Here is a 26,802-nt window from a genome sequence, read left to right on the forward strand (position 1 = left end):
GTGACACATAACTTTTCTTCATGGCTATGAACAACAAAGTGTCAAAAAGAGGGGAAAAAAGAACCATCCTCCAAAGTTGTCCCTGCAGAAGGTATGTCCCTGCCTCCTTAGGTTCAGAGAGAAAGGAACTGTCCCCTGAACAGTGTCTGCTGGAATAACTGCACTGGAGCTTGGCCTGACTGAGGTGCTGGGTTGGGTTCATGGAGCAAATGTCTGTACTTCTTCCCTGCAGTTCCTAAGAGAGCGAGGGCTGGTCCCAGAGTCACTGGATGCTGGATGGCCCCTGTGGTCTCAGAAGAGTCCATATTGCTTCTTCTCATTCTGCTGCTTCCATTTAGGCATCTGGTAGAACTCATCCTTAGACTTCCCAAAGATGTCATGGAAATCAGCATCAGAGAGATAGAACTGCAGTGGGAGGAGAGAGCAAGGAGAGGTCAGCTTTGGCTCTTGCAGGGGCTGGGACACCTCCATCAGCTACACCCCTTCTTCACTGTGCTAGTGCTGACCCCTGAAGCCATGCCAGCAGCTCCTGTCCTGCTGCCTGTCCTTGTGGTGGGAAGTGGAATGTCCCAGAAACTGTTCCTGACCCACTTTCCAAAGCCCTGGGGGAATACAAGCCTGCTGGCCTGAAGGGATACTCTGGCTGGACTTTGGTCCCTGCCAATCATACTGAGGCCAAGACAATCAAAGCGTTGGAGAAGCTCGTGATTCACAAGAAAAGCATCTCCCTCTCAGTTCCTTCCCCCCAAAACTCCACAGAAAATCTTCATACCCCTGGCTGGAAAGACAGAAAGTTTTGTCAACAGGGGGCTCATCAGTGACAGTGACAGAGAAAGATGGCATGGGCAATGCAGGCTGAGTGGTGCCCAGCATTTTGGGTAGAAGCAGACATTCATGTACAGCCCAGCTCAAGTACAACTACCAGTACACAGGCATTGCCAGGGGACAGAGCTGCTGGCTCAGCTATGAATCAGCAATCTGGCTGGGGGTGTTGGCCTTTGCCAGGAGATTTTCCTGGGCAAGACATGGGTTGTAGAGAATGAAGGGAATCAGCCTTCTGTGTCCCTCACAGAATCACACAATTAACCAGGTTGGAAAAGACCTCAGAGATCATCAAGTCCAACCTATTACCTAATACCTAACACCTCCTGACCACTAAACCATGGCTCCAAGGGCCACAGCCAATCTTTTTTCAAACACCTCCATGCAGGGTGACCCCACCACCTCAAATTACTCTTTCTATGAAGAACTTTCTCCTCACCTCGAGCCTAAACTTCCCCTGGTGCAGCTTGAGACTGTGTCCTCTTGTTGTGGCACTGGTGGCCTGGGAGAAGAGACCACCCCCCACCTGTCTACGGCCTCCTGGCTACAACCTACAAGCTGCTGCTTTTTGATGAGACCTCTGTGTCCAACTGGTATCTCCTTGAGCCTGACCAGAACTTAATCTAAAGCACTAGTGCCCTTAGCCAGTGACTGAGCTCCAGGGTAAGCCACAAAGGCATCAAGCAGCAATGCTGTCACCTCTTTTTTAGTGGGATCCACGCCTTCTGGAAGTTCATCCACTGTCTTGTTCATCAGCACCTCTCGGGAGTAAATTCCTTCCCCGTTGGGCAGGGGGGAAGGGCTGCTGTTGTTGCTGTTGTAGTTGCTGCTGTTGCTGTAGCTGTTGCTGTGGTTCAAGTGTGATTTATACTCTGGGGAAGCACTTGCTGTATTTGCACCTGCCAAGCTGGGCATACTGAGGGTTGTCTTGTTCAGGTTGATGTTGTTAAGGTCCTGCCAAACGGAGGAAAACACATGAAGGCAAGAGGCTCTCGCAGAGCTAGTTGGGGTTTGTCTCAGGATCTTTCTTTCTGCTGGGGCTGAGGGCCTGTTTCTGGCACAGACTAACTGTTGGTTTGTAGCTCCAAAGCAACAACGAGAAAGTCTGAACTAAAACATCCACTGATGTTACATCTTGATGGGAGGCCTGATAAAAGCACAGCACAGATGAGAGCCCTTAGAAATCATTGAAGATAGATACAGCAGTCTCATTCTTCTCAAGATAACAACAGGGAAAGGTGCATGTGGGAGGACAGAGGGTGAGATATCTACCATCTCTCAAACTTCTGAATTACCTGCATTCTCCTGCCTGATATGTCATCTTTCCTTGTTCAAAGCCCCTGCCACTTCCTGCCAGCCTTTCCTCTGCCCCTGTCCAGAGCAGAACTGATCCTGTGTGACAGTCATGTTTGGGACCTTGCTCCCTCTGTGCTTTGTAAGACCTCCCATTCAGCTATGCCCTTCTTGGCCATGGGCCCCTCACCCAGGGTCTCAGGGGCTCCATCACTGTAAACTGCTCATACAACACTTCACTACACACTCTTCTATCTGCCCCCACTTTTATTTGCATGTGTAGTTTAGAAAGCAGCTGACCAACCTCCTGCTCACACAGATGCTTCTGCACAGGACTGGAGAAAGCCCAGGAGATCTGGGTGTATTTATGAGTTATTAATCACATCTCCCTCTGCTTTCCACAGGAGACCACAGATCTGACCTTGACAGCCTGAGGTCCCCATGCCTGCTCTGATCATTATGTTCTCTCCTTCCCATGACTAGGCTGGGGGATGCAATTGTGTTTAAACTCAGGGGTTTTCCACCCATATGGTCAAGAAGCAACTCACCACTTTGATCTCGGATATAGCTGACACATCTCCTAAGCTGTTCTTCATCTCCTCATAGGATTTGCCATCCTAAAGCAAAAGAAAGTTGTAAGAGGCACAGACCACCTTTAATTAGTACACACTCCTGCTCTCTGATGGGGTCAGGACATCATATGAATTTTAAAGCAGAATGGTGCCCATTGAGGTGGCAGTTGGTGCTTCCTGCAAACCTCAGCTCCCAGAGTCAGGAGACTGAGCCATAATCTGGGCTTTCACTTGAAAACAAACAAACAAATGGACTTTAACCTTTGCAGCTGTACAATAATAGGTGTAAATAAGAAATTTAAAGACTTCAGAGTGCAGAAGGCAAGTGAAGAGGGATTGTATTTACTGCTGGATTTCAGACTTTTACATTCTAAATGTATCTTGCAATGCATTAAAACTTGGGATAAAATAATATTTTTTTTGTTTCCCTTCCCTGATTCATTTAGCTAAGATTTAACAGCTTTTTCAAAGCCTCAGTCCCTGAATTCTTGTAATTTGGTGCCTTGTATTACCAGCATCCTCTTATTTCCTCAGAAAGGGATACAGTAGATACCACAGGCTGATGACTGTTCTCTTAAGCAGTCAGGAGATGTCAGTCCTTAACAGAATCATCCACCAAAGTTCCCCAACAAGAGCAAACAACACAAACACAGGGACTGCAGAGCAAACAGACTTAGACCCAAAACTGAGCAATGAACACCCCCCTCCAGATGTTTCTGGGATGTCAACACTTTGGATTGCTGCTCTGCAGTTGCTGAAGCTGCCTACAGGGAATATTTTTAGAGGCACACATCTTATGAGCTGTATCCTTCTTTTTCAGCAGTTCCTCAGGAAAAAAACCCCAACACACGCAGACAAAACCCAACAGCAACAACAACAAAAATAACAAACCCAGACCCACAAAACAAAGCAACAAACCCCAAGTTTTGACCTTTGTTCTAACCATCAACTGTGTTTTAAGGGTCAGTGCTCTGGGAGTTGCTGTTTTATTTGTACAAATCCATCTGTCAAGAGAGGCTCTCTACCACCACACTGGTTGCAAAGGAAGGCAATGCAAACTCAGCCACAGAAAAGAAAATATCACTGGAGGAGTTTTCCTGCAGAGTGAAGTCCCCTGGGGACCTTCACACTGTTGCCCTATCTGTCTCACCTGCATGGAACTTCACTCAAAGCCCTTTGGGCAACCACAAGATGGGATTGCTTGTGAAGTGGTTGAACACTGATGATGATAGAAAAAAACCCATAAGAGATGATCACGGGCAACCTTGGGGGAACACACACCACCTGGGAGCTGAGCTTTTCCTAACTGCCCATCATATTCTACCTTTTTTTTTTTTTTTTTTTTTGTAATTAAACCATGCATACCATCGCCAGGGGGTGGCAGGAACTCAGGGGCACAGCCTGGCAGCATTGCTCCCACCTGGCTGCTGGGAAGCGAAACTCTGGCTCCAATGACTACCAAAGCCTCTCTGGGGTTGTCCTTTATTTATTTATACATTCTGTGTGCAGCACAGAGTCTCCAGGCTGGTTGGACTGGCTGGTGTATGGTCTGCATGGAGTTGAGGGCATCACTCCTTCCTCCATCCAACCCTGCTGTGGGGAGCAGATAGGGTCCTGACCTTGCACTGACCACACGAGCAAACCTCTGCTCCACATTGTGCTGCTGAAATGATTTGAAGCCCATGTGTTTAAAAGAGGAGAGAAAGAGGAAAGTAGTGATGGAATGAGGGATAATGGTTTCAAGGGTGGGGAGATTCAGGAAGAAATTCTTCACTGTGAGGGTGGTGAGACACTGGAACAGGTCACCCAGAGAGCCTGTGGATATTCTATCCCTGTAAGTGTTCAAGCACAGGTTGGATGAGCCTTTGAGCAACCTGATCTAGTGGAAGGTGTCCCTGCCCACAGCAAGGGGGTTGGAAATAGATGACTTTCAAGACCCCTTCCAACTCCATCCATTCTGTGATTCTGACTTCTTTCTTTCCCAGTCATCTCCAGGGGCAGGTTTGTATTTCTGCACAGCAAAGAGCTGGTGTTTCTAAATCAGCTTCGTAATAGAAGGCTTGCATGCAGGGACCAAGTGTGACCTTGCTCAGGAGCTCCTGGGCTTTGACGGGCAGCCTGCAAACCTGAACACGAGACCTGTCTGCTCACATCTTTCATTTCTCCAGAGTTTGTCCTTAAAGCTGGGTCATAAAGTTTTCTCTATGGATTTATTTTGAAAAAACGAATGTTGTTTTCTTTCCCAATTTTCTTTATGACACAGGATACTTCTGTTGTCAGTCTGAACTTGATTTTACTACTAGCAGCTTCGACCCATTTTTGCTGAAATCACAAACCTGATTTGGGATCCAATCTTTTTTTTTTTTTTTAATTAAAATGTGGATATTGTGAATTCAAGCACATTTACTTGTATTTCCAGAAGCCTCAGTTTCACCCAACAGGTACTTTTTTGCTGGTGAAAGAATCACAGAATGGTCCAGGCTGGAAGGGACCTCCAAAGGCCATCTAGTCTGACCTCAAGAGTAGAAGAGTAGAAGCTGCTCAGATAGCACCAGGAGGTCATGAAGCTCAGGGCATGTTTTGTTCCACACAAATCAGAGGATATGGCCACACCATAAACACCCTTTAAGCACTACTGAGCACATGTGCACAAGGTGGGGCTTTTCCAGCAACTTACACTCCATTTGTAAGGGTCCCAGGCATTGAACCATCCTGTGAAGTTGAGGGGTTCACATCCCTGCTTCACCAGTATGATTGGAGTTGCCAAGTCTCTCCCTGCTGGATGGGTCTTGAGATACTCCTTAGCTGAGGCAATTGCCTCGTTCCTCTCATATGTGTTGGAGCCTTTGCCAACCCAAAGGAAAATCTGCAAGGAGAGAAGGTGTTGAAGACCAGTGAGCAGTTAGGACCTCTGCAGACACAGCAGTTTGTTCTCCCCTGCCAACTGGAGCAGAGAGAATACTGCAAGAGTTGTTTCCCAATAGTCCTCTGGAATTTTCATCCTGGTTTTACACCCAGCCAAGAAAGATTCTGCTTTTGAGACAGGCATGAAGCTAAAGATTTCGAGAAGCTTCTTTGACCCAGTCCTTGCACAGGCCAAAACTCCAGCAGCCTCAGAAAGCAAATACCCAGAGACAGTTTGGGATAGCCTAAAGTAAGTCACCACCATTGGTGCTGGGAAATGAAGGGGAAGGTTTATGGAAGCCACCCTCTTTTTGAGCTGCCAAAGACTGGAGCATGTCCAGCTCTTCTAGCTTGGAGCAGAGTATGGACCAGGTGTCTCAGTTTCCTCCTTGCTGAAACAGGGCTAGCAGTACTACCTTACTCCTGTGTTTTGTACCTGGGTAAGAAGGACTTGTCTGACCAAAGGTTTGGAGTTAGGATAGAAGGTATATTGCCCTTGCTTTCACACTGAATGATGGATTCAAACCAATTAAGCAATAACTTGCTTGGAAATATGTCTGGGGAGAAGGAGAGGGGGAGTCTGGGCTGACCTCTTCCCATGTGTCTAGCAGCATGACATCATCTTCATCCAAGTCCTCCTGGCAGAAGCCCACCACCTCTGTCATGATGAATCGACCTGTCTGATTGGAGCACTCGAAGAGGCGAGGCTGGTAGTGTGTGATCTTCTCCTGAAACCTTCCTCACACGTGGCAAGGAAACAAAAAAGCAAGAGAGATGGAAAACTTTTCCTCATGGTTTACTGTGTGGCCCTGTCACCACTTGTTTTGACCTTGATGGAAGACTTGGGAACATGGTAACACTCATCTGAGGGCTTGAAAATCAGCACCGTGAGGATTTTGGGGATTCTCAGAATATTTTAACCTTTTTTAAAGGTGATTTTTTTCTCCACCCAAAGAAGGCAAATGCAGAACTGTTCTCTCATTGTGGAGATGAGCCTGATGTCAGGTGAAAGCCACATCAGATCACCTGGTTGCAGAGCAACCCATAACCTACACAGAGGGCTGAAGAAATCCAGGTTGTTCAAAAGTAGATTTAATTTCATGAATCTTCAAGGGCTGACCAAAAAGCTAAAAATGTCTGTAAATGGAGCTCATGATTCACATAGACCTTACGACAAGGTACGGGAAGGACTTACTGTGGGGAAAGGAGGATGTAGCACACCCTTGTATGCAGGGTTTGGATCTGCAGTTCCTATCTGCAGCACCAAGAGACATCTTGGTATGCTTTCTGGCTGAGCTTTCAGTGATACTCTGATGTGCTCCCTTCAGTGAGGACACAGCATCAGAGTGCATACTCCCTGCAAAGTTTTGATCCCTTGTTTCCTGGCCAAGCACAGAGGAACAAGTAGGTCATGCAGAGGAACAAGGAGGTCATGCTTACCTCTTTTCACTGGCATAGGGTGCCTTGCCTCCCAAGGCTTCCCAGAACTCTGCTGGCTCTTGTCCTTCCAAAATGGTGTGCTTGTCCCGTTTGGAAATGACCTCAGCTACCATTTTTGCCATCTCCCTTTCATCTCCGCTGCATCCCTGGATTCAGGAGATAAGACTGAGGTGGATCTGGGCACAGACTGGCAAAACATATCTGTGGAGAAAAGCTGGCCTGGTCCTACCCTCCTCTGGATAGTTTTAGACCTGCTTGAATGCTTTTGAGGGTCTCACCTGAGCTGGTCCTTGAAGGGACATTCAGTACAGCCAATGACATCTAGAGTGAAATGGTTTGGTTTGGAAGGGACTTTAAACATTATCTTGTCCAACCTTCCTGCTATGGTCAGGGACATCTTTTGCTACAGCAAGGCACTCAAAGCCCCATCCAACCTGAACTTGAACATTTGAAATGATGGGGCATCTACAGTTTCCCTGGGCAACCCTTCTGCTTCTGTTTGATCTACCATCTCATCCTGAAACACATGACTAAGCCAGGATAGACAATTTGCTCTAATTCCAGCTAATTTGTTACAGCTGGACAACCTGGAGTGCTTTATTCATCTGAAAGCACCTAAAATGACACTAGGTGAACCCAAGATGGGTTATTCCTGAACAAAGAGGGCTGTGTTATTGCAGATCCACTACAGATGGAGCCTTCTCTTGGGAGCCTCCTCCCTTGAAATGAAGCACAAGGATACACCTCCACAGCTCAGTGGATGCAGGAGACCAAGACCTGAATCATATTTCAGCTCCCTTCAGCTGCCTCTCTGGACTCACCTTCCCACACCACAGGTAGCAGACTTGGCTGGTTGTCAGCAGGAAGACATCATTGGAGTTGAGCGAGGAGGCTCTGGCCGGTACCTCCGTGGCCTTTGTGTTCATCTGATCCGTGCCCCTCACCTGGAAGAGGCGAACTGCCGGCTCGGGAGCGCTGCTCTGAGCCCGGCTTGTGCCACCCTGTGAGGAAACACAGCAAGGGTGGTGCTCACTAGGAGGTGAGGAGGGCATGCACATCCATGTTGGGTGGAGAAGGTTCTTGATGTTACAACTTTCCATGCTGCTGCAACAGTGGACCATGGTCTTGCACAGAGCAGGTGAGGAAATCCAAATCCTGCCTGGTTTCAGGTCAGAATGAAACCCATGTGTCATAACGTGGGCCACCAGGATGATCAGAAGGCTGGAGCACCTCTCCTATGAGGACAGACTGAAAGAGTTGGGGCAGAATTCTATGATTCCATGTTCAGTCTGTAGAAGAGAAGGCTCCGAGGTGACCTTCTTGTGCCCTTCCAGTATCTGAAGGGGGCTACAAGAAAGCTGGGGAGGGACTTTTTAGGCTATCAGGTAGTGATAGGACTAGGGGGAATGGAATAGAGCTGGAAGTGGGGAGAGTCATACTGGATGTGAGGAAGAAGTTCTTCCCCATGAGAGTGGTGAGAGCCTGGAATGGGTTGTCCAGGGAGGTGGTTGAGGTCCCATCCCTGGAGGTGTTTAAGGCCAGGCTGGATGAGGCTCTGGCCAGCCTGCTGTAGTGTGAGGTGTCCCTGCCCATGGCAGGGGGGTTGGAACTGGATGATCCTTGTGGTCCCTTCCAACCCTGACTGATTCTATGATTCCATGATAACTTCCACATTTCTCCTGGTTACTCCAAGTTTGGACCAGCTGTCATCAATATATTCAAGTTCAATGTGAAGAGATCTTAGTATCTGTAGAGTATTTGCCATGTAAACAGGACAAGGCAGCTGGACTCAGATTTCCAGCTGCACTCAGCTTAGCTGAACATCTGCCATAGATGTTGTATGTTGGGACTAACACGGAGAACTGAGAGCAGATCCCCTCTTGCCCAGCCATTTGCAATCTGTCCACCATAGATCACAAAATTGTCAGGGTTGGAAGGGTCCCCAAGGATCATCTAGTTCCAAACCCCTTGCCATGGGCAGAGACACCTCACACTATATCAGGTTGCCCGAAGTCACATCCAGCCTGGCCTTAAAAACATGCTTACAGCCAAAACAGTTAATGGGATGTAATTCAGGCAGGGACATTTCAAATCATGTAACTCTCTGAAAGGTATTTTGGAGGACCTTCTGGATAGTGGTATCTGCAACTTATAAGACTTTGAGGTAGAGCTGAAAAGAACATCACAGATTATCAGGGATGAACTCAGGGGTGGACAGCTGAATCTGAGTCAGGCCAGCACTATGTTTACACAGAGTGATGAAGACTTCTTGGGAAGTACACAGAATTGTCCATCACAAAGATCTTTCAAGCAGAATCAAACAGGTTGGAAGAGATCTCCAAGATCATTAAGTCCAACCGCTCACCCAACCCTATCTAATCAACTAGGCCATGGCACTAAGTGCCTCGTTCAGTCTTGTCTTCAACACCTCCAGGGATGTCAACCCCACCACCTCCCTGGGCAGTCCATTCCAATGGCCAATCTCTCTTTCTGTAAAGAACTTCTTTCTAAGATCAAGCCTTAACTTCCTCTTGCACAGCTTGAGACTCTGTCCTCTTGTTCTGGTGCTGGTTGTCTGGGAGAAGAGACCAACCCCCACCTGGCTACAACAAGCAAGAAGGTCTCCCCTGAGCCTCCTCTTCTCCAGGCTACACACCCCCAGCTCCCTCAGCCTCTCCTCACAGGACTTGTGCTCCAGACCCCTCCCCAGCTTTGTTGCCTTTCTCTGGACATGTTTGAGCATCTCAACATCTCTCTTGAATTGAGGGGCCCAGAACTGGACACAGTACTGAAGGTGTGGCCTGACCAGTGCTGAGTACAGGGGCAGTAGAAAGTAGTAGAAATGTTCCACCCCTTCCACCTGCAAGCCAATCCAGCCCTGGCAGGATCCTTTCCTGACCATCAGCCCGTTTTCCTGGACTCTTCCCAGCACAACTACCAAGTCATGGCTGGTGCCTGCCCTCCCAGTGCCCACACATTACCTGATAGATGACCAGCTTGCCCTTGAAGATGGCCAGGAAGTGTGTGGGCTCCTTGCCCATGGTCACGCGCACCTGCACGGCCTCGTCCCCGTGCTGTTTGTCCAGCTCAATGGCGTTGAGGGCACAGGCAGTGATTTCATCCACAGAGGCCTGGCGACCCTGCGGGTGAAAGATGCCACATGCAGTGTGATGAGGTGGAGGGTGTAGAGCTCAGACAGTCTAACGCCTTGCCAATCCCAAGCTCTGCATATAGCATTGTGAGAGCAGAGTTAGAACTACCAGATGTTTCAATTTCCCTTCTATCCTGGTCTTGGAGACTTTAGCACTCCATTTCCCAAGCTCCCCTCTGCATTCCAGGGGAGATAAATATACTTTTAAAGACAAACCAGAGATATTCATTTACTCATATGGCTCCAGGACCTGAGGCTTTAAGGGACAATCTGAAAGAGTGCAAAGTTTGACCTCAGCACTGTAAGCCCCACTGACCTTCACTATTTCTGCCTGGTGCTCAGTCTGATGCCAGCTTGGGATCAGTGTCCATGCTGTGTAGAAAGCACAGCTTGGGATACTTGCAATGGACAACTGATGAGCAAAAGATATGTGAGTTCTTCTGGATGCTTGGGTTGGCATTTTTGTGTGCAATGGTTTCCTTCAGTTTTAGGCTTCCAGAAGCACAGCACAGTTCTTTCTGCTTTGGTTTGACCTACCTGCCACATGTAAAGGATATAGTGAGGCCTGCCTGATCTCAGGTAGGTGTACAGGACCAGGTAACAATCACCCCCATAGAACTGCCCGTATGTCTTGGGGTTCACTGGCTTCATTTCCAAGTCCTCAATCCTCCACACCTAGTGAACGAAACATCTTGGTCAGCAACAGTGAAGTCAACATCAGCGCAGAGCACAGCAGCAGAGCACTGAAGTTCAGGTCTTCAGTTATCAATACGACCCTTCCTCTCTGCTCTAGATGCCAGCCTATATTCCCCAGCTTGATTAAGTGCTTGCTGGCAAAGTCAGGTCTTTCCAGTGACTGCCACAATACATGGACCTTCAGCAGGCAGTGGCCCTCAAGGAAGAGCAGCCTCCAGGCCCCTCTCAGCCCCACAGCCCCTCTCTCAACCAGCTCCATCTTCCATGGGAGGCCACTCTGTATGGTCCATGCTCTGCATGGGTTTGGCTGAGATGGATATAACAGTGTGAGAAGGGGGTTGGCCACATCAGTCTCATGACCCACACACATGGCAGGAGTCATCCTGGTGACTCTGCTTTGCTCCACTGGTCATGGGTTGGAGGAGAAATGCCCCTGAGCTTATTCTAACTGCTGCATTAGAGTCTGTAAGCACTTTGCTCTGGCTGCAGCCATGCTTCCTTGGGGAGGATGGGTGGGCACATCTTCAGAGCTCTGTACGGCTGCTGAGTGTGAAAAGGTAGAGCTGTTTGGAAACACACCAGTTACTGCACCCTCTGTCAGCAAAGGGAACTCTCTCACCTCTATCTCCCCAGAGGCATCATCTACCATTCTCTGCTCAGCAGCTAGCTCTGGTCTGGCGTGGAGCTGAGTGATGTCAAACTTCACCGGCTCCACCTTGGCTGCATGCACCAGCAGAACAGAAACAAGAACCCAGTGAATGCATAGGAGCACACAAACCCTCGGCATCACCCTCATGCACACACACAACCATCATACACGTGAGGAAAGCTTGGGCCATGGCTGCAAGAAGCCAGTCTCACCAGCAGTAAGCCAGTGTTGACCGTGGAATCTGCAAGAGCTCACACACTCCAGTGCTGACCTGCTAGAGGCTGCCAACTGCCTCTAGCACGTTCCTATAGCACGTGCCTATAGCACGTTCCAGTGAACATTGACTGGCAAAACCAGCAGTTGCCTCCTGACTGGAAAGGCATAATTGTTTGCCCAATCTATACATATTTCCCTCCTTTCAAAACATTGCTTTCAGCAATGAAGTGGCTCCCTTCCTCCAGCTCATGATTAAAGAGAGGGAGTATGGACAGCACAAAGAGAGGCAGAGGTGTAGAGAAAAGGGAGAACTTGCAAGGGAAAGAAATTTGTGGTTCTCAAGCTATTGTTGATGGAAACATTCAGTGTCCCTGTCACCATCCTATGATTCATTGACAAGTTCTCTCTCTTCAGTCTCATTTACTCTTTGGGGCTAATGCCTTGTGGTCATCACTGAGGCACCATTTGACACCTGCTGCAAAGACAGAATAATTCCATTGATGTAGAAGGGTCTTGGATGGATGTCAGTGTAAATGAAAGCAGAGTTTTGTTCAATGTTTCCTTGTCAGGTTCAGCATTAACCCTTTATAAAGAAAGTTAGGAAGTCCTGCAAGTGTGAAATTTTCCATGGAATTTTTCAGATGAGAGTGATCTCCTGCCAACATCAACATGTGGAGTTAGTGGCAGCTTGGTTTGTATGAGAAGTCTCAAGGCATGAGAAGAATGTGCACTAGATTTTTAAGGTACTGCAGGCAGGAGAGAGTTAATGTGAATGATGTTGCCTCAGCTGTTGCTTAGCACAGGTAGGAAAGCCAAATCCAAGACAAATATGCTCACCAATTTTGCCTGTAGTGTAGACTTTGCCCAGTCCTTGTGTTTCATTCTTTTCAGTCCACCTCTGGAAGAGCTGTTTAAACATGGCTGATTCTGCTCCATCATTGATGACTTCAACATTGGTGGATGAAGGATAGCCTTTGGCTTGGATAAAACCCTAGTGCCATCGAGAAAGGACATTAGTGTGGATGTGCTGAGCTTTTTAGAGACATCAGAAGAGGGACATGGACCTGAACGAGCCCAAAGAGTGAATGCCACCCAGCAAACAGAGCGGTGTGACCAAGGGCAGGGGTTCACCCCAAGACTCACATTCAGACTTATAAAAGGAGGTGCCTACAATCTCCCTCTCTAGTACCCATGTTTATTTCTGCTTTTAGAGGACTGAATACTACCCCAGAGGCTGGTCACCTGGATCACATCCTAAACTTAATCTCTGTGTGGCACCTTTTATCTTGAAGAAAATCTCACTCAATGGGCTAATGAAAAGCCTCTTCCTCTATCTCAGACAGCTCCACAGATGGCTTCTAGGAGTAAAGGGAGCAGCAATGGGGTGTGCTCTTGACCCAAGAGCCTAGCTGAGTTCTTTTGCTGTCTTCCAAACACTGTGCCCTCTCTAAACCAGGGAGACTGTCCATCATGTAACATGAGGGAGAGTATGCATGGCAATAGAGTGAAGGAATGGAGGCAACCAAGTACCCCAAAACATTTTTTTTCCCAAATCAAATTTATTTCTTCACAACAGAGCCCCTATTGAGTTAAATGACTACTTCAAGAGGGGTTCTTGATGTAATATGAGAGGGAGGAATCTGTGTCATGCCACCATGCCAAAGTCATTGCTCAGTTTTGGGAAACTGCTCTTGTGTTTATCTCGACAGGCTCCAGGATGACCTGGAGGTACTGCTGCTGACAGCTGTGGTTCAGGAAAGCCTGACTGTGGGCTTCTGAGCATTCATCTTCTGTTGGAAATGCTGCAGCCACACACTACCCCCAGGGTAAAGCAGAGCAGATGGTCTTCCCATCCCTCCCACCTGCCACACTGAAAGAAAGAGATATCTTTTGTCCTACATGTATAGCTCAGGGCCAGAATTCTTTAAGCTGATTGTCTACTAAAAAGCATGACTTAAGCTTTTGAAACGAGCACAGAGGACTGCAAAATATGTTTAAAGGCAAAGTTCCTTTATGCTTTTCTTCTCCAAGACAACTGGTGCAATTGGGTGTCTTCAGGTAAGACCTTACTGAAGATCTCATTGAAGATGAGGCCATTTATGGTCTTCACATAAAGGAACAGAGGAATAAAAATCTAAGTTCCTTTGTAGCAATCACTTGCCAAATTGTAAACCAGCTTCCAAATACTTCACTCAGTCAGGCTCCCTTGAAGCTAACTTTTCCTGAAAGGAGGTGTTGAGGCATGCTCTGCTACAGGCTTAACTGCAGGGCAGCTCATCTGGGAGAGCAGTAGAGGTGCCAGGACACTATGTTGGTCTCTACTTTAACACAAGCCCTGGTCTGCCAATCTGAATTAATAGCAGTTAATAACAGATCTCTTTCTATTCAGTGGAAGAGTCTTGTATCATCTTCAAACTCACATGCAGAACCTGGGCCCAGCCCCATTGGTGTGAAAAACACTTGCTACCTGTAATGGACTTGGGGTAGAGGCCAGTAGCATCTGTATAATAGATCTGGCTTTTCCAGAGAGACCAGAGACTTCCAGAGAGTTCCCCACTTACTTGCCCAAACTGTTACTCTTGGTTAGAGAGGATGTAAGAGCCTCTTTAATATCTGTTTATGGACCTGTAGACCACAAATTTGTCTAACCTCATCTTGACCCTTCTGATACTCTCTGCTCCCATCACATCTTGAACCAGGCAAAGTCCAGAAGCATTTACTGTGTCACAAAGTCTTTTCCTCTATCTTTCTCTTCTGTAATGAATTCCTTAGTTTCAGTGGCAGATCTTAATACTGCAATTTGGTGACTAACAATTTTGTGTTTACATCATCACTCCTCACATAGACATTGAACTTCTCTCTGTTACTACCCAGGCCAGCTCCTCAAGACTCACACCTGATTGTAATTAGTGGTCATTTCTAGGTTAGCCTCCCATGACATTGTTTGCACAACTCACCACAGCTCGAGTGAAGGCTGCTTTTTTCTCTTCTGGGCTGGAGGCTTTTCCTCTCCAGACATAAATCTTAAAGCCACCCTGGTCTAAAATGTAGCAGTCCTGAGGGGAAACAGGGAAAAAAAAAAAAACCCAAAAAAACCCCAAATGTAAAAAGTTCTAAACAGGCAAACATTTCCTATTTGTAGCCTACCCAGGTTGGATCCTTCTTGAAGATTTAGGTTAGAATTATAGAATACTTTGGGTTGGAAGGAACCTTTAAAAATAATGTAGTCCAACTCCCCTGCAGTGTGCAGGGACATCTTCAACTAGACTAAGTTGCTCAGAGCCCTGTCTAACCTGGTCTTGAATGTTTCCAGGGATGGGGCACCTACCACCTCTCTAGGCAGCCAGTTAGATGTAGATCTACCTCATTTCCTCACCTTGCAGAGCTCTAACCCTGGTGCAGCCATTAAGAGAAACAAGAGTGTGTGGATTTACTGTTTGTAAATGGACTACAACCACCATCAGTCCTACAGGGCAGCCTTCATTGCTGCACTGACTTTGCAAGCACACCTCATCCAGATAACTGCCTTTTAACTGCAGTGAGTTAAAACAGGTATTTTTCTTAGGTATTGCTCAAAAGTAGTCACAACCATCTCATAAGAGATGTTCCCCAACCAACAAAAAAAAACTACCTCTAAAGGCTCTGGGAGAAGTACGTGCTGAAATAGCACCCTCAGCCTGCTGTGTTTCAGCACTGCTGCTGGTGGTGCTCATTTATGCCAAAGCTGTTACTAAAGGACCTGGAAAAAGGTCCACATTAGGCATATTCTGCATGGCTGTCTTGTGCCCCAGTCTGAAGCTGCTGCATCTTTGTGAACGCAGCAGGATCCCAAACCCAGTGAGGATGAGATGGCTGTCAAGCAGCCTGTCTCCACTGCAGAGAGCTGGTGCTCCAAACTGACAACCCACTGTGTGACCAAAGGCTTCTCATTTTTCACACTGAACCTTGACAAGAAAAGCAAAAGTTCATGTGCCTGTAAGAGGAGACTGAGTTTTAGCAAGGCTAACACCAGGGGAACTGGAGCCTTGCAGCACAGCATGGTTTTGGAATAGGTTGGGTTTGCACTGCAGAGAATTAAGGCTGAGTAATTCTCTGCCAAATGTGAGCCAGAAGGATATTAGGAAACTCTCTGTTTTCCAAAAGCCTTTGCACAGAAGGAATCTCCTTCCTGGGTAGGTCACTGAGACTGGAGTGCTACAGAAGGAAAGTATACCTTCATGATTTCATGAGCAGAGTATTTGCTCTGAATTCTGCAGGTGGAGAGCTATCTCCAAACATCAGGTATTCAGAAGTCTTATTGCCATCTGCAATTTGTTCCTGACCCACAGTTCTCCGTGACTCTGATTGCTAAGCTAACATTGTCCTCAGCTGAGAGGGCAAATTTGCCTTCTCTCGTTAGAGCACCTTCAACACACCACCTAACTCTGGCCACCAGGATTGTGGTAGGGCTACACCGTCCTCTTTTCAGCTGATAAACCTGAGGGATGGAAGGGTTGATCATTTTCAGGAGGCAGAGCATGTTATTGAAACAGGTGCTCAGCTGAAAATGAAGTGAGCCACAACATCCTTTTCTTGGTGTAAAGGCTTTCTCTCACCTCGTGCTGGAGCAGATCCTGTGTCAGGGGCCGAGTAGCTATCTCCTGTACCACCAGGTCATTCTCCTTTTCATAGACACTGGAAGACAGTCACCAAGGAGAGTCAGGCTTCACAGCAGGCGCTGTGGCAAGAGGCAGGGTTTGCTGCCCATCCCTGCACTTACTGGTAGAGCCGGACGTTTGCTTTCTGCAGCTCATCTGCCTTGGTGTCCGGGATGGCATCGCGGAGCTCCCCATGCCGCTCACCCAGCACCATCTTCATGATCTGCATGAGGTCCGGGGAGTCCTTCTCGTTGTCAATGATGCCGATCTGAGCGCGGCCACCTCTTTCACTGTCCCTGATGCTGCGAGCCAGAGCGAGACCCTGCACAAGGATCACCAGGGGCTAAGTCCTGATCCAAGCAACAAATCTAGCAAGCCTCAGACACAGAGCAATGACTGAGCACTGCTAGTCCAAGCCAGACTACAACAGCTCGACGAATCACAGAAACATTCAGGTTGGAAAAAACCCTCAGGATCACCAAGTCCAACCAGTAAGCCTACTCGACAAGGTTCACCCCTAAACCACATCCCCAAGCACCACATCCAAACCACCTTTAAACACACCCAGGGTTGGTGACTAAACCGCCTTCCTGGGAAGCACATTCCAATGCCTGACCACTCTTGCTGGGAAAAAAAAATGTCCAGTCTAAGCCTACCCAGCTGCAGCTTGAGGCGATTCTCTCTTGTTCTATCACTTAATTACCTGTGAGAAGAGACCAGTACCAGCCTCTCCACAATGTCCTTTCAGGTAGTTGTAGAGAGCAATGAGGTCTTCTGGTGTCCTCCAAATTAAGCTATTAAAAAGGGACACATCTCTAATGCCTGCTTATTAATGAACTTTCAGGAAAATGCTGCACACTGCAGCCCCCCTGGTGCTTGCTCCTGCCAGGCACAGGCAGGCAGCAGCCACCACAGATATTGCTTTTTGTGACTGCACATAAGCAGGTCTAATGATTTTGTGAGATGGGATGGGAGAGAAACACATGCATGCTGAGGACAAGGAGGCTGGATGCTGCAGAGCTGCAGGACCCTAGGTGCCCCATGGTGACATTTTACACGTCAGTGTTTCAAGTATTCAAAAAACATCAATATCTTCTGGGAAAGAAAAGGCAGCTGAAATGCCAGCCAACTAATTAGGCTGAAATCTCTATTTGCCATTTAATTATTTTATTTCCATGGCTCTTACAGCAATAGCTTTGAGAATCATAGAATCATAGAATCAGTCAGGGTTGGAAGGGACCACAAGGATCATCCAGTTCCAACCCCCCTGCCATGGGCAGGGACACCTCACACTACAGCAGGCTGGCCAGAGCCTCATCCAGCCTGGCCTTAAACACCTCCAGGGATGGGACCTCAACCACCTCCCTGGACAACCATTCCAGGGTCTCTCCATTCTTGTGGTGAAGAACTTCTTCCTCACATCCAATCTGAATCTCCCCACTTCCAGCTTTATTCCATTCCCCCTAGTCCTGTCACTACCTGATAGCCTAAAAAGTCCCTCCCCAGCTTTCTTGTAGCCCCCTTCAGATACTGGAAGGCCACAAGAAGGTCACCTCGGAGCCTTCTTTTCTAGACTGAACAGCCCCAACTCTTTCAGTCTCTCCTCATAGCAGAGCAGCTCCAGCCCTCTGATCATCCTGGTGGCCCTTCTCTGGACACCTTCCAGCATGTCCAGATCCCTCTTGTAATAGGGGCTCCAGAACTGGATGCAGTACTCCAGGTGGGGTCTCAGCAGAGCTGAGCAGAGGGGGAGAATCACCTCCCTTGACCTGCTGGCCACACTTCTCCTGATGCAGCCCAGGCTCTGGTTGGCTTTCTGGGCTGCAAGTGCACATTGACAGCTCCTGTTGAGCTTCTCATCCACCAGCACCCCCAAGTCCCTCTCCTCAGGGCTGCTCTCCAGCCAGTCCCTGCCCAGCCTGGATTTGTGCTTGGGATTGCCTCGACCCAGCTGCAGGACCTTGCACTTGGTCTTGTTGAACCTCCTGAGGTTGGCTTGTGCCCACCTCTGCAGCCTGTCAAGGTCCCTCTGGATGGATCCCTTCCCTCCAGCCACTCTGTTACACCTAAGAAGCAACCTGCTTGATTGCTAGGCATGAGATAAACCATGGCCTGTTCCTTACAGCAGCCATCCCTCTACCTGCTCCCTTTCCTCTGTACCCTGAAGGTTTCCTTGTCTTTTCTCCACTCTCCACTGGATCTTCTGCTCTAGCCATTGTGTAACTGCTTTTTCTGGGATGTTTCTCTTTCCCTAGCTCTTGAGGTGATACTGTGTGAAGAGCAGACTCACCTGCCTTTGAATGTGTAATTAATGCATTATAATGTACAATGATTGTCTACTAACTTTGCTGATTGATATATCTTGCTTTAGTGCAGCTCTGTATCTTGGTTTATCTGTCAGTAAAATAAGGATAATGACCCCTTTGCATAGTGCCTTCAGATCTGTGGATCTGACCTACCAACACCTGGCTTATGTAATCCTACTTGTTTCACATTGCCCAAGCTGGAATTCCCTGTGTAAAAAAAATATATTTAAAATTCATCTACATCTGGGGTAGTTAGTGCAGCTAAACTTAGCAGTGCTGCTAACCTTTTAGTTTCACATAAAGCAAACTACAGGGCACAGAGAGATGTAGATGGAGCTCCCTAGAGCAAGCTGGATGCCATTTTGAAGCTGGAGCTGGTGATGTGCCCACAGGCACTAGTGAAACCCAAGCTGAAGCCAGGTCTGAATTGGAGCAAAGCTCTTCCCTGGGCATCTGATACCAACAGATAGGCAAGAGGAAGATTTATAGAATCATAGAATTGTTTTAGCTGGAAAATACCTTTAAGACCATTGAGTTCAACCTCTCTCAAGTCTGAGGTAAACCATACCCCTCAGATGCATTTCTTTGTCTTTTAAACACCTCCAGGGGTGGGGATTCAGCCATCTCCCTGGGGAGCCTATTCCACTGTTTCACTGTAATTTTCTCTGTTCATTTCTGTGTTGCTGCTTTTATTGAGATTTTTCACTGTTTCCCTGTTTGGTGTTTTTTTTTTTTTTTTTTTTGTTTTTAAATTTTCTTCTGTCCAGGCATCAAAAATAATTGCTAGTGAAGCAAGCAGCTTTTGCCTGTACTCACCCTGGATTTCTCAGCAATGCTGCAGCTGGGTCCATTCCACTGAATCAGCACTTTCCCAAGGTCCAGCAAGAAAACATCACCTTTGTTGAAACTGTCCCAGGAAAGTGCTACCTGTCATGAGGAAATGAAAGCATCTGGCAAGCTGAGGAGGACAACAAGAGCTGCAGGAGACAAGTCACAGCTATTGAGAATTTGCCCTTAGGGATGTAACAACTGGTCTGCAACAACATGCTGATTTTCCTAGCACTCAGCTAATTCACTGAGCCCAGTGACTTCTCTGATGATACTATCAAACACGTGGGTGAGGTCTTGAAGCCTATCCTGTAACAGGAATCCTTGAGCAGAGATGATGTATCCAGTAGGCAAACCTGGTAAAAAATGGATGTAGAAAGAGATGTAAGGAGAAAATAATCCATAAGGGGAGAGGGTTCTCCTTACCTCTGTGGCTGACACATGCTTCTTTCCCTTCACGTGAAGCAGCCGCTTGATGTTGTACATATTGGTCTCTACGTGCTTAAATCCTGAAGCCACTCCTCCCTTCTTGTAGCTGTTTTGCAGTAGGAAATAAAAGAGATAAGAGCTGGTTGTAAAATACCTTCCCCTTTATTCTCTGAGAACATCTCAGGCTTTTGGTGACAAAAGAGGCAACTCCTGAGAACCTTACAGTCTTCAGCAAGTATCTTATCACAGCTTGGAAGAGACTGACAAACATGGTCAGACCAGTGAGTGATTCACAGTACCTCAGACTTGTCTGGTCCAGTTTAACATACACAGAAGGACGCTTTGATGATTAGTCCACCTGGCAAGATGTGGAAAGAGCCTGCTTTAATTTCTCATTCTGCCTCAGATTTCCTGCTTGACTTTAGGGATGTAGTTTAGATCAAGATGAAGTCTAACTCATACTGATTTCAGGGTTTCCAAATAGACCTCTTAACCTACATGTCTTTGAAGGTCTTAATTTTAGTCCTTCATTGTTGCTTACTCATCTTTAGAATCATAGACTCATAGAATCAGTCAGGGTTGGAAGGGACCACAAGGATCATCCAGTTCCAACCCCCCTGCCATGGGCAGGGACACCTCACACTACATCAGGCTGGCCAGAGCCTCATCCAGCCTGGCCTTAAACACCTCCAGGGATGGAGCCTCAACCACCTCCCTGGACAACCCATTCCAGGCTCTCACCACTCTCATAGGGACGAACTTCTTCCTCACATCCAGTCTTAATCTCCCCAATTCCAGCTTTATTCCATTCCCCCTAGTCCTATCACTACCTGAGACCCTAAAAAGTCCCTCCCCAGCTTTCTTGTAGCCAACCAGATCCTGGGCTGCATCAGGAGAAGTGTGGCCAGCAGGTCAAGGGAGGTGATTCTCCCCCTCTGCTCTGCTCTGGTGAGACCCCACCTGGAGTACTGTGTCCAGTTCTGGAGCCCCTATTACAAGAGGGATATGGACATGCTGGAAGGTATCCAGAGAATGGCCATGAGGATGATCAGAGGGCTGGAGCTGCTCTGCTATGAGGAGAGACTGAAAGAGTTGGGGCTGTTCAGTCTGTAGAAGAGAAGGCTCCGAGGTGACCTTCTTGTGCCCTTCCAGTATCTGAAGGGGGCTACAAGAAAGCTGGGGAGGGACTTTTTAGGCTATCAGGTAGTGATAGGACTAGGGGGAATGGAATAAAGCTGGAAGTGGGGAGATTCAGACTGGATGTAAGGAAGAAGTTCTTCACCATGAGAGTGGTGAGAGCCTGGAATGGGTTGTCCAGGGAGGTGGTTGAGGCCCCATCCCTGGAGGTGTTTAAGGCCAGGCTGGATGAAGCTCTGGCCAGCCTGATGTAGTGTGAGGTGTCCCTGCCCATGGCAGGGGGGTTGGAACTAGATGATCCTTGTGGTCCCTTCCAACCCTGACTGATTCTATGATTCCATGATTGCTTTTGGAGTCACCTTAAAAAGACCACAGGTAGCAAACACAACAGGATTGGATTCAGCAGGGTCTTTTAGATTGCATAAGCTCCGAGTCAAACCTTCCTTCCACTACAGGATTATTACTCCCAGTATGAGCCAGATCAGCACTTCTCCCCAAGGTAGATATTAAGTTGAAATGCTCTGAACGGGCATTTTAATCTGAAGTGTCTGGAGGAGTGGTAGGAAGACTATAGGATGAACAAGAGCAAGGTTAAGATGCAATTACTATAAATATCTGGGGAAATGGCCAGTGGAACAGAATGATTGGTTCCCAACTCGATGCTGATAAATAATTTTTTCAAAATGGGAAATGCTTCTTCTGAATTTTGGCCAGCTCAGTGCTGATCTGTACGTTGTTCAGCTTTTTGAAACGTGGATGGCTCAGAAAAAGAGAGGGGACCCCAGGTCCTAGGGCCCTGTAGCAGTTCAGGCTGGGTGCCTCCTGTTACTGCCACATAAGCTATACCGCTGGTGTCCTGAGTGTCCACCCAAGAAGATGGACACAGGAAACGGCGTATTTCTACCCAGAAATCCTGCCCCCTATCAATCCATCTGCAAAGTCATTCTCTGCCTCTTTCTTCCCTCTCTGCTCCTGTGGGAGGTGCTCTCTTATCAGGTAACAGTGGGGGGCCTGTCTAGGCTTAATGCCAGGAGGAGAAGGTGGGGGCAGGCTCAGACCTGGCCAGCCTGAGACCAGCCTAGCAGTGGGAGGGAGAAGAAAGAGCCCTGGGGGGTTTGGGTAGACCCTCAGGTGGGAGAAGGGAAGGGTTGGGAAGACTTTGGGTATTATGTAAGGGGCTCTGTATGCTTTGGGATATTCTTGGCACCATGCTTTGTAGTTCTCTGTAGTTTCACCAATCGCTTTTCCATTTAAACTTTCCATCACTCTCCAGTCCGTTTGTGTGAGGCTCATTCTTTTGCCCCTTTCGGGGCAAGAGGGGATCTGTCTGGCTCCAAACCAGCACAGACCCACTTCACTCGAAGGGTGTTGTTCCACCACTCACATGATGCCATTGCGGAAATAGCTTTGGAAGGTCTCCGACTCGTGCCCCTGCACTTCCCGGTGCTGCACGGGGCTGCCCCGCAGCGCGCTGTCCAGCTGCGTCACGTACACCGCCGCCGCACCTTGCTCGTCCTGGGAGGAATCCTTGCCAAGCCAGTAATGCAGATCCACAGCAGTGCCACCAGAGGTTCTTTTGGTCTGGAAGAGGTGGGAAAGATGAGTCAGGATGAGCCCAGAGGTATGTGTGCTTCTCCGAACAAGGAAGACGTGAACCTTGTTGGAGCAGCTCCAGAGGAGGCTGCAGAAATGCTTTAGGAGGCTGGAACACCTCTCCTGTGAAGGACAGCTGAGAGAATTGGGGTTGTTCAGCCTGGAGAAGGCTCTGGAGAGAAGTTATTGTGGCCTTTCAGTAGTTAAAGGGGGTCTCATAGGAAAGGGGGTCTCACAGGAAAGATGGGGACAGTCCTTTAAGCAGGGCCTATTGTGAGAGGACAAAGGGTGATGGTTTTAAACTAAAAGAGGGGAGATTTTGATTAGAGAAATGGAAGACATTTTATACAGTGAGGGTGGTGAAACTCAGATTGCCCAGAGAGGTGCTAGATACCCCAGCCCTGGAAACATTCCAGGTCAGCTTGGATGGGGCTCTGAGCAACCTGATCAAATTGAAGATGTCCCTGCTTACTGCAAGGAGGTTGGATGAGATGACCTTTAAAAGTCCCTTTCAACCCAAAACACTCCATGATTATGTGATTCCATGCAATAATATTGCTGGCCAGGAAGACCTGGAAAAACCAAGTGACTGTGAAGCCCTTTCCCAGCTTTCTGGGAAAGGTGAGGCAGGACAGAGGCTTAGGATGCTCCCTGGGAGCTGAGCCTGGAGCAAGGGACCTTATATAAAACCATAAATGCTCTTCTGAATATGTGGTAAACTGAAAGACGTTTCCATCTGATATTATTTTGTTACCCTTGTTATCACAGGAAGCCTCAGCTCCTGCACAATTACAAAAATTAACATGTTCCACCTGTCCTATTTTGTAGAGTTTGATATTAAAAACTGAATGAGGCTCTTCTCATAGAGCCCCTGATTAAATGGAATGTGCACTGCTACTTATTTGCCTGGAGATACAATCCTTTCTTTCCCATTCTCTTCCTCATGTCACACTACGTAGTACCACAAATTTCCTTTGAACTCCTGCTGACTTGCAAACCAGACCTAACTCCAAAGGATGCTGAGCCCAGGTGCACATGCTGGGAGTGATTCCTCTGATTACAGAAAAACCCACAACAGCCAAGACAGAGGAGCCAAGAGGTCTCAGAGCAGGCAAGCTCATCATTACCTGAGTCATGCCAGTTATTTTTTCAGTGCCTACTGAGTTAAACCCTATTATGAGCACGTTGGCAAGGTAATAAAAGTTCATTTTAAAAACTAGATTTGACACTAAATTCTGTTTATTTGCTTTGTGCAGCGCTACTGCAGTGAAACACACTGGAAGAACTTGAGCAAAACACAGCTCAGTTCCTTTAGGCACAGCTAATTAATGAGTTGCTAAATGGCTCCATTTAAGACACTGTTTTTGAGGATGATCAAAGTCCCATTGTCCCATGAAGTACCTCTGTTTGGAGAGCCTCCAGTCGAGATACAGAATGCAAAAGTGAGTATTAGGTTGGACTTGATCATCTTAGAATTCTTTTCCAACCAAAACATTTCTATGATTTTTACCCTCCTGTCTGCAGGGGTAAAGGAGAGTTGTGGGCTCATTAAGGGCTTTTCTACTTGGGGAAGCTCCTGCAATATAAGCTGAGCCTGTGAGCATCAAAATCCATACTGGTATCTATAGTCAGCTCCTTGCAAGGACACTCATATTCTTCTCTGAACGTGTCCTTGGGTAGCTGCTACCAAACTGATTCAGCACTTGAAAGGCACAGGCATGGTGTGTTAGAGCAGGAGACTCGTTCTGTGTCACCATCCCAGCCTGCTTCCCTTTCTTGATGCATAGCATTTGGTTCTTTTTGGGACACTGGAGACCTTCCTGCCTCCTGACTGACAGAGATATTTGCAGGAGGGACACTCAGACCCAGGAAATGGGAAATGCTGCTGTTTTGCACCATATAGGCATTGTTTGCTTTAGTGGGGCCTGGAATGCTCTATGCAGATGAAGAGATTTGGAAGGAAGTCTGGGAGCTGAGTGCAACACGTCATCCTCCCACAGAGCTCCAGGAACACCAGGCACTTTGTACAGCTCAGAGAATGGAGCTGGTTCTCACAAGTTTCTCATGCTCCTGACTAGCCTGGGTTTGGCTGGTTGCAGGTATGTCTGGACCAGATTTGGGGAGGGCAGATCAAGTTTCAGGGTTCAGCTGTTTTCAAGTAGGTCTGGACTGAATCTGGGAAGGACAGATGAAGTTTCAGGTGAGTTTGCCTACAGACAGACTCATGTCTGTTAGCCTTACTTACATGCAGGATTATGTAACAGTCCCCTTCAAAAAAAGTCCCATAGGCCTTCTCAGGTACAGGAACCATCTTCATGTTCTGTAAGGAAAAAAAAGTGTTTGGGTCATTGTTAGAACTTCAGAGCCATAAGCTGATGTGTGTGAAACAGGACAGCTGGGGTGCATGAAGCACTAAGGTGACAGCCAGGGTTTGGAGAAGGAAGAATTAGAGCTGTGCTTGGGAGCTGGAAAAAGGCATTTCTGTGGGAAATCCCACAGGTACCAAGAGGTAAGAAGGGGCAAATGACAATGCTGCTTGGCCACACTGACAAGAATTTTTTAGTCTCCTTGCCCTTCTGTAATCCCATAGAGGTTTGGTCAGGCTGAAGTGCTTCAGAGCTTGCATTTGTAAAGAATTTCCCAGGGAAGTGAGCACATCTCATCCTAGGTTTAGTTTTGGGGCATAGTTTTGGCTCAATACTCATAAGCTGAAGGATAATTTTCAGAGCTTTTTAGGATAACTACTTTGCCAGGGATTCACAGCAACCAGCAGCGCTGAGAAAAGTCAGAGTTGAGGACACTAATGTGTCCCTCACTCCTCCAGACCCTAATTGTAAATTTCCTCTGGTAGAGGAGCACAATTAAGCAGTTATGCCTGCCCAGCACAGGTGCCTGGACATGCCTCACACCAGTACACCTGTACCTCCAGAGCCTGAACTGGTTCTGTGGTTCCCTTGAATTAGAGAGGCAGAGTCTTCTGGTCACCTGACTTGTTTTCCAGCATTACCAGCTTGACCCTTGTGAACTGACCCAGCTCTCACTACAGATCCTCTGGGAAGAAGCTTAGTTTATGGAGGAACACGGAAAGGCGAAGCCCCTGTGATATCTGCAGTGTACCCAGGACCTGTATAGGGCCACCAGCACTTGGAGATAGACACACATTGGAGTCCCTTCCCAAAGCTCCCTTGAGTGGACTTTGGACCTCATTCTTAGCCCTCTCTTGTTGCAAGGGAATATTCCTGGAGACCAGGGCCACCAAAAAAAAAAAAAAAAACACAAAAAAAAAAAAAAAAAAAAAAAAAAATCAGGCAGAAATGATCACAGCCTGGCTCCAAACCAAAAGCAAAGACCACCACAAGCAGAAGGTGACCCTGCAAGCTGCAGTATGTCTGTGCAATGAGCTACTGATCAGAGTGGAAAAGGTAAGTGCAGACATGGGATGACTTTGCTGCAAAAAAGGGGTGCCTCCCCCATGGCAGCACTTGGTATAGACTAAAGTTACCTATGCACAACACCTCTTCTTGGTGACACAGGCAATCAATTTCTGGTGTGCTAATGCACAAAAAGCAGGTGAGAAAGCCTCTAGTGCTGGAGTAACAGCTTCAGTCCCACCTCATCCATATTTCCTTAGCTAATTATCTCTATTTCACAGAGCAGGAAACTAAAGCAAAAACATGTTGAAAGTTCCATCAGAAGAAGTTTCCTGTTTCCCACTGCCATCTTATCTGTGAGACCCTCTTTTCCCACTCAGAGTACCTATTTTTTGAAATACACAGACATACAGGGGGCACTGTGCCATCAGTGCCTCTTGCCATACCTCTATGCTCCATATCTGCAGCCCCAGCTTTCTCTCAATCGTTGGGAGGTTTGTGTCACCCTCAGTCATCCTGCAGTCTGAGCTAGAAGGAAAAAGAAGGAAAAGCAAAATGAGTCTCTAACTGGATACAACAGTAAGGGTGCTACTCAGCTGGGTTCCTCTTACCATCAGTGGAGGTTTAATACAGATAATCCACACCTGAAATGCCTCTCTCTCTCTGTTATGAAGCAAGCACACCTCTTGGGTAGATGACTCCCATACCCAGGTTAGCTGTGCTTATGGTAGGGCCAAGCAAAATGTGGGATCTCAGCT

The 26,802-nt window shown here is 47.5% G+C and overlaps 1 protein-coding gene across 2 annotated transcripts; it reads right to left on the bottom strand.

The window, feature by feature from the left end:
• Window positions 1–291: 291 nt before the first annotated feature.
• On the bottom strand, window positions 292–26,559 carry VILL (villin like). 2 transcript variants are annotated; one of them, XM_054390278.1, is made up of 20 exons: window positions 26,491–26,559; window positions 24,919–24,993; window positions 22,465–22,661; window positions 19,941–20,049; window positions 19,503–19,613; window positions 16,503–16,702; window positions 16,339–16,417; window positions 14,701–14,799; window positions 12,581–12,734; window positions 11,498–11,598; window positions 10,720–10,857; window positions 10,013–10,171; window positions 7,853–8,032; window positions 7,032–7,177; window positions 6,182–6,326; window positions 5,365–5,553; window positions 2,664–2,732; window positions 2,024–2,035; window positions 1,522–1,776; window positions 292–405 (listed from the first exon to the last, which is right to left on the bottom strand). In XM_054390278.1, the coding sequence occupies exons 1-20, from the start codon at window positions 26,557–26,559 to the stop codon at window positions 292–294; spliced, it is 2,601 nt and encodes an 866-aa protein (XP_054246253.1). The 2 variants fall into 2 exon arrangements, with proteins under 2 accessions (XP_054246253.1, XP_054246252.1); XM_054390277.1 differs by lacking the exon at window positions 2,024–2,035.
• Window positions 26,560–26,802: the final 243 nt, after the last annotated feature.

The sequence above is a fragment of the Indicator indicator genome, chromosome 20, assembly GCF_027791375.1.
Source record: "Indicator indicator isolate 239-I01 chromosome 20, UM_Iind_1.1, whole genome shotgun sequence".
NCBI lineage: Eukaryota > Metazoa > Chordata > Aves > Piciformes > Indicatoridae > Indicator > Indicator indicator.

Excerpts from the sequence above, each read along its gene's own strand:
- VILL (XM_054390278.1), bottom strand. The coding sequence starts at position 26,559 with ATGACTGAGGGTGACACAAACCTCCCAACGATTGAGAGAAAGCTGGGG. Across the intron at positions 10,858-11,497 it reads ATGCCTCTGGGGAGATAGAG|GTGTGGAGGATTGAGGACTT; the intron begins GTGAGAGAGTTC and ends TTCGTTCACTAG. Across the intron at positions 2,733-5,364 it reads GGGACCCTTACAAATGGAGT|GATGGCAAATCCTATGAGGA; the intron begins GTAAGTTGCTGG and ends CTTTTGCTTTAG.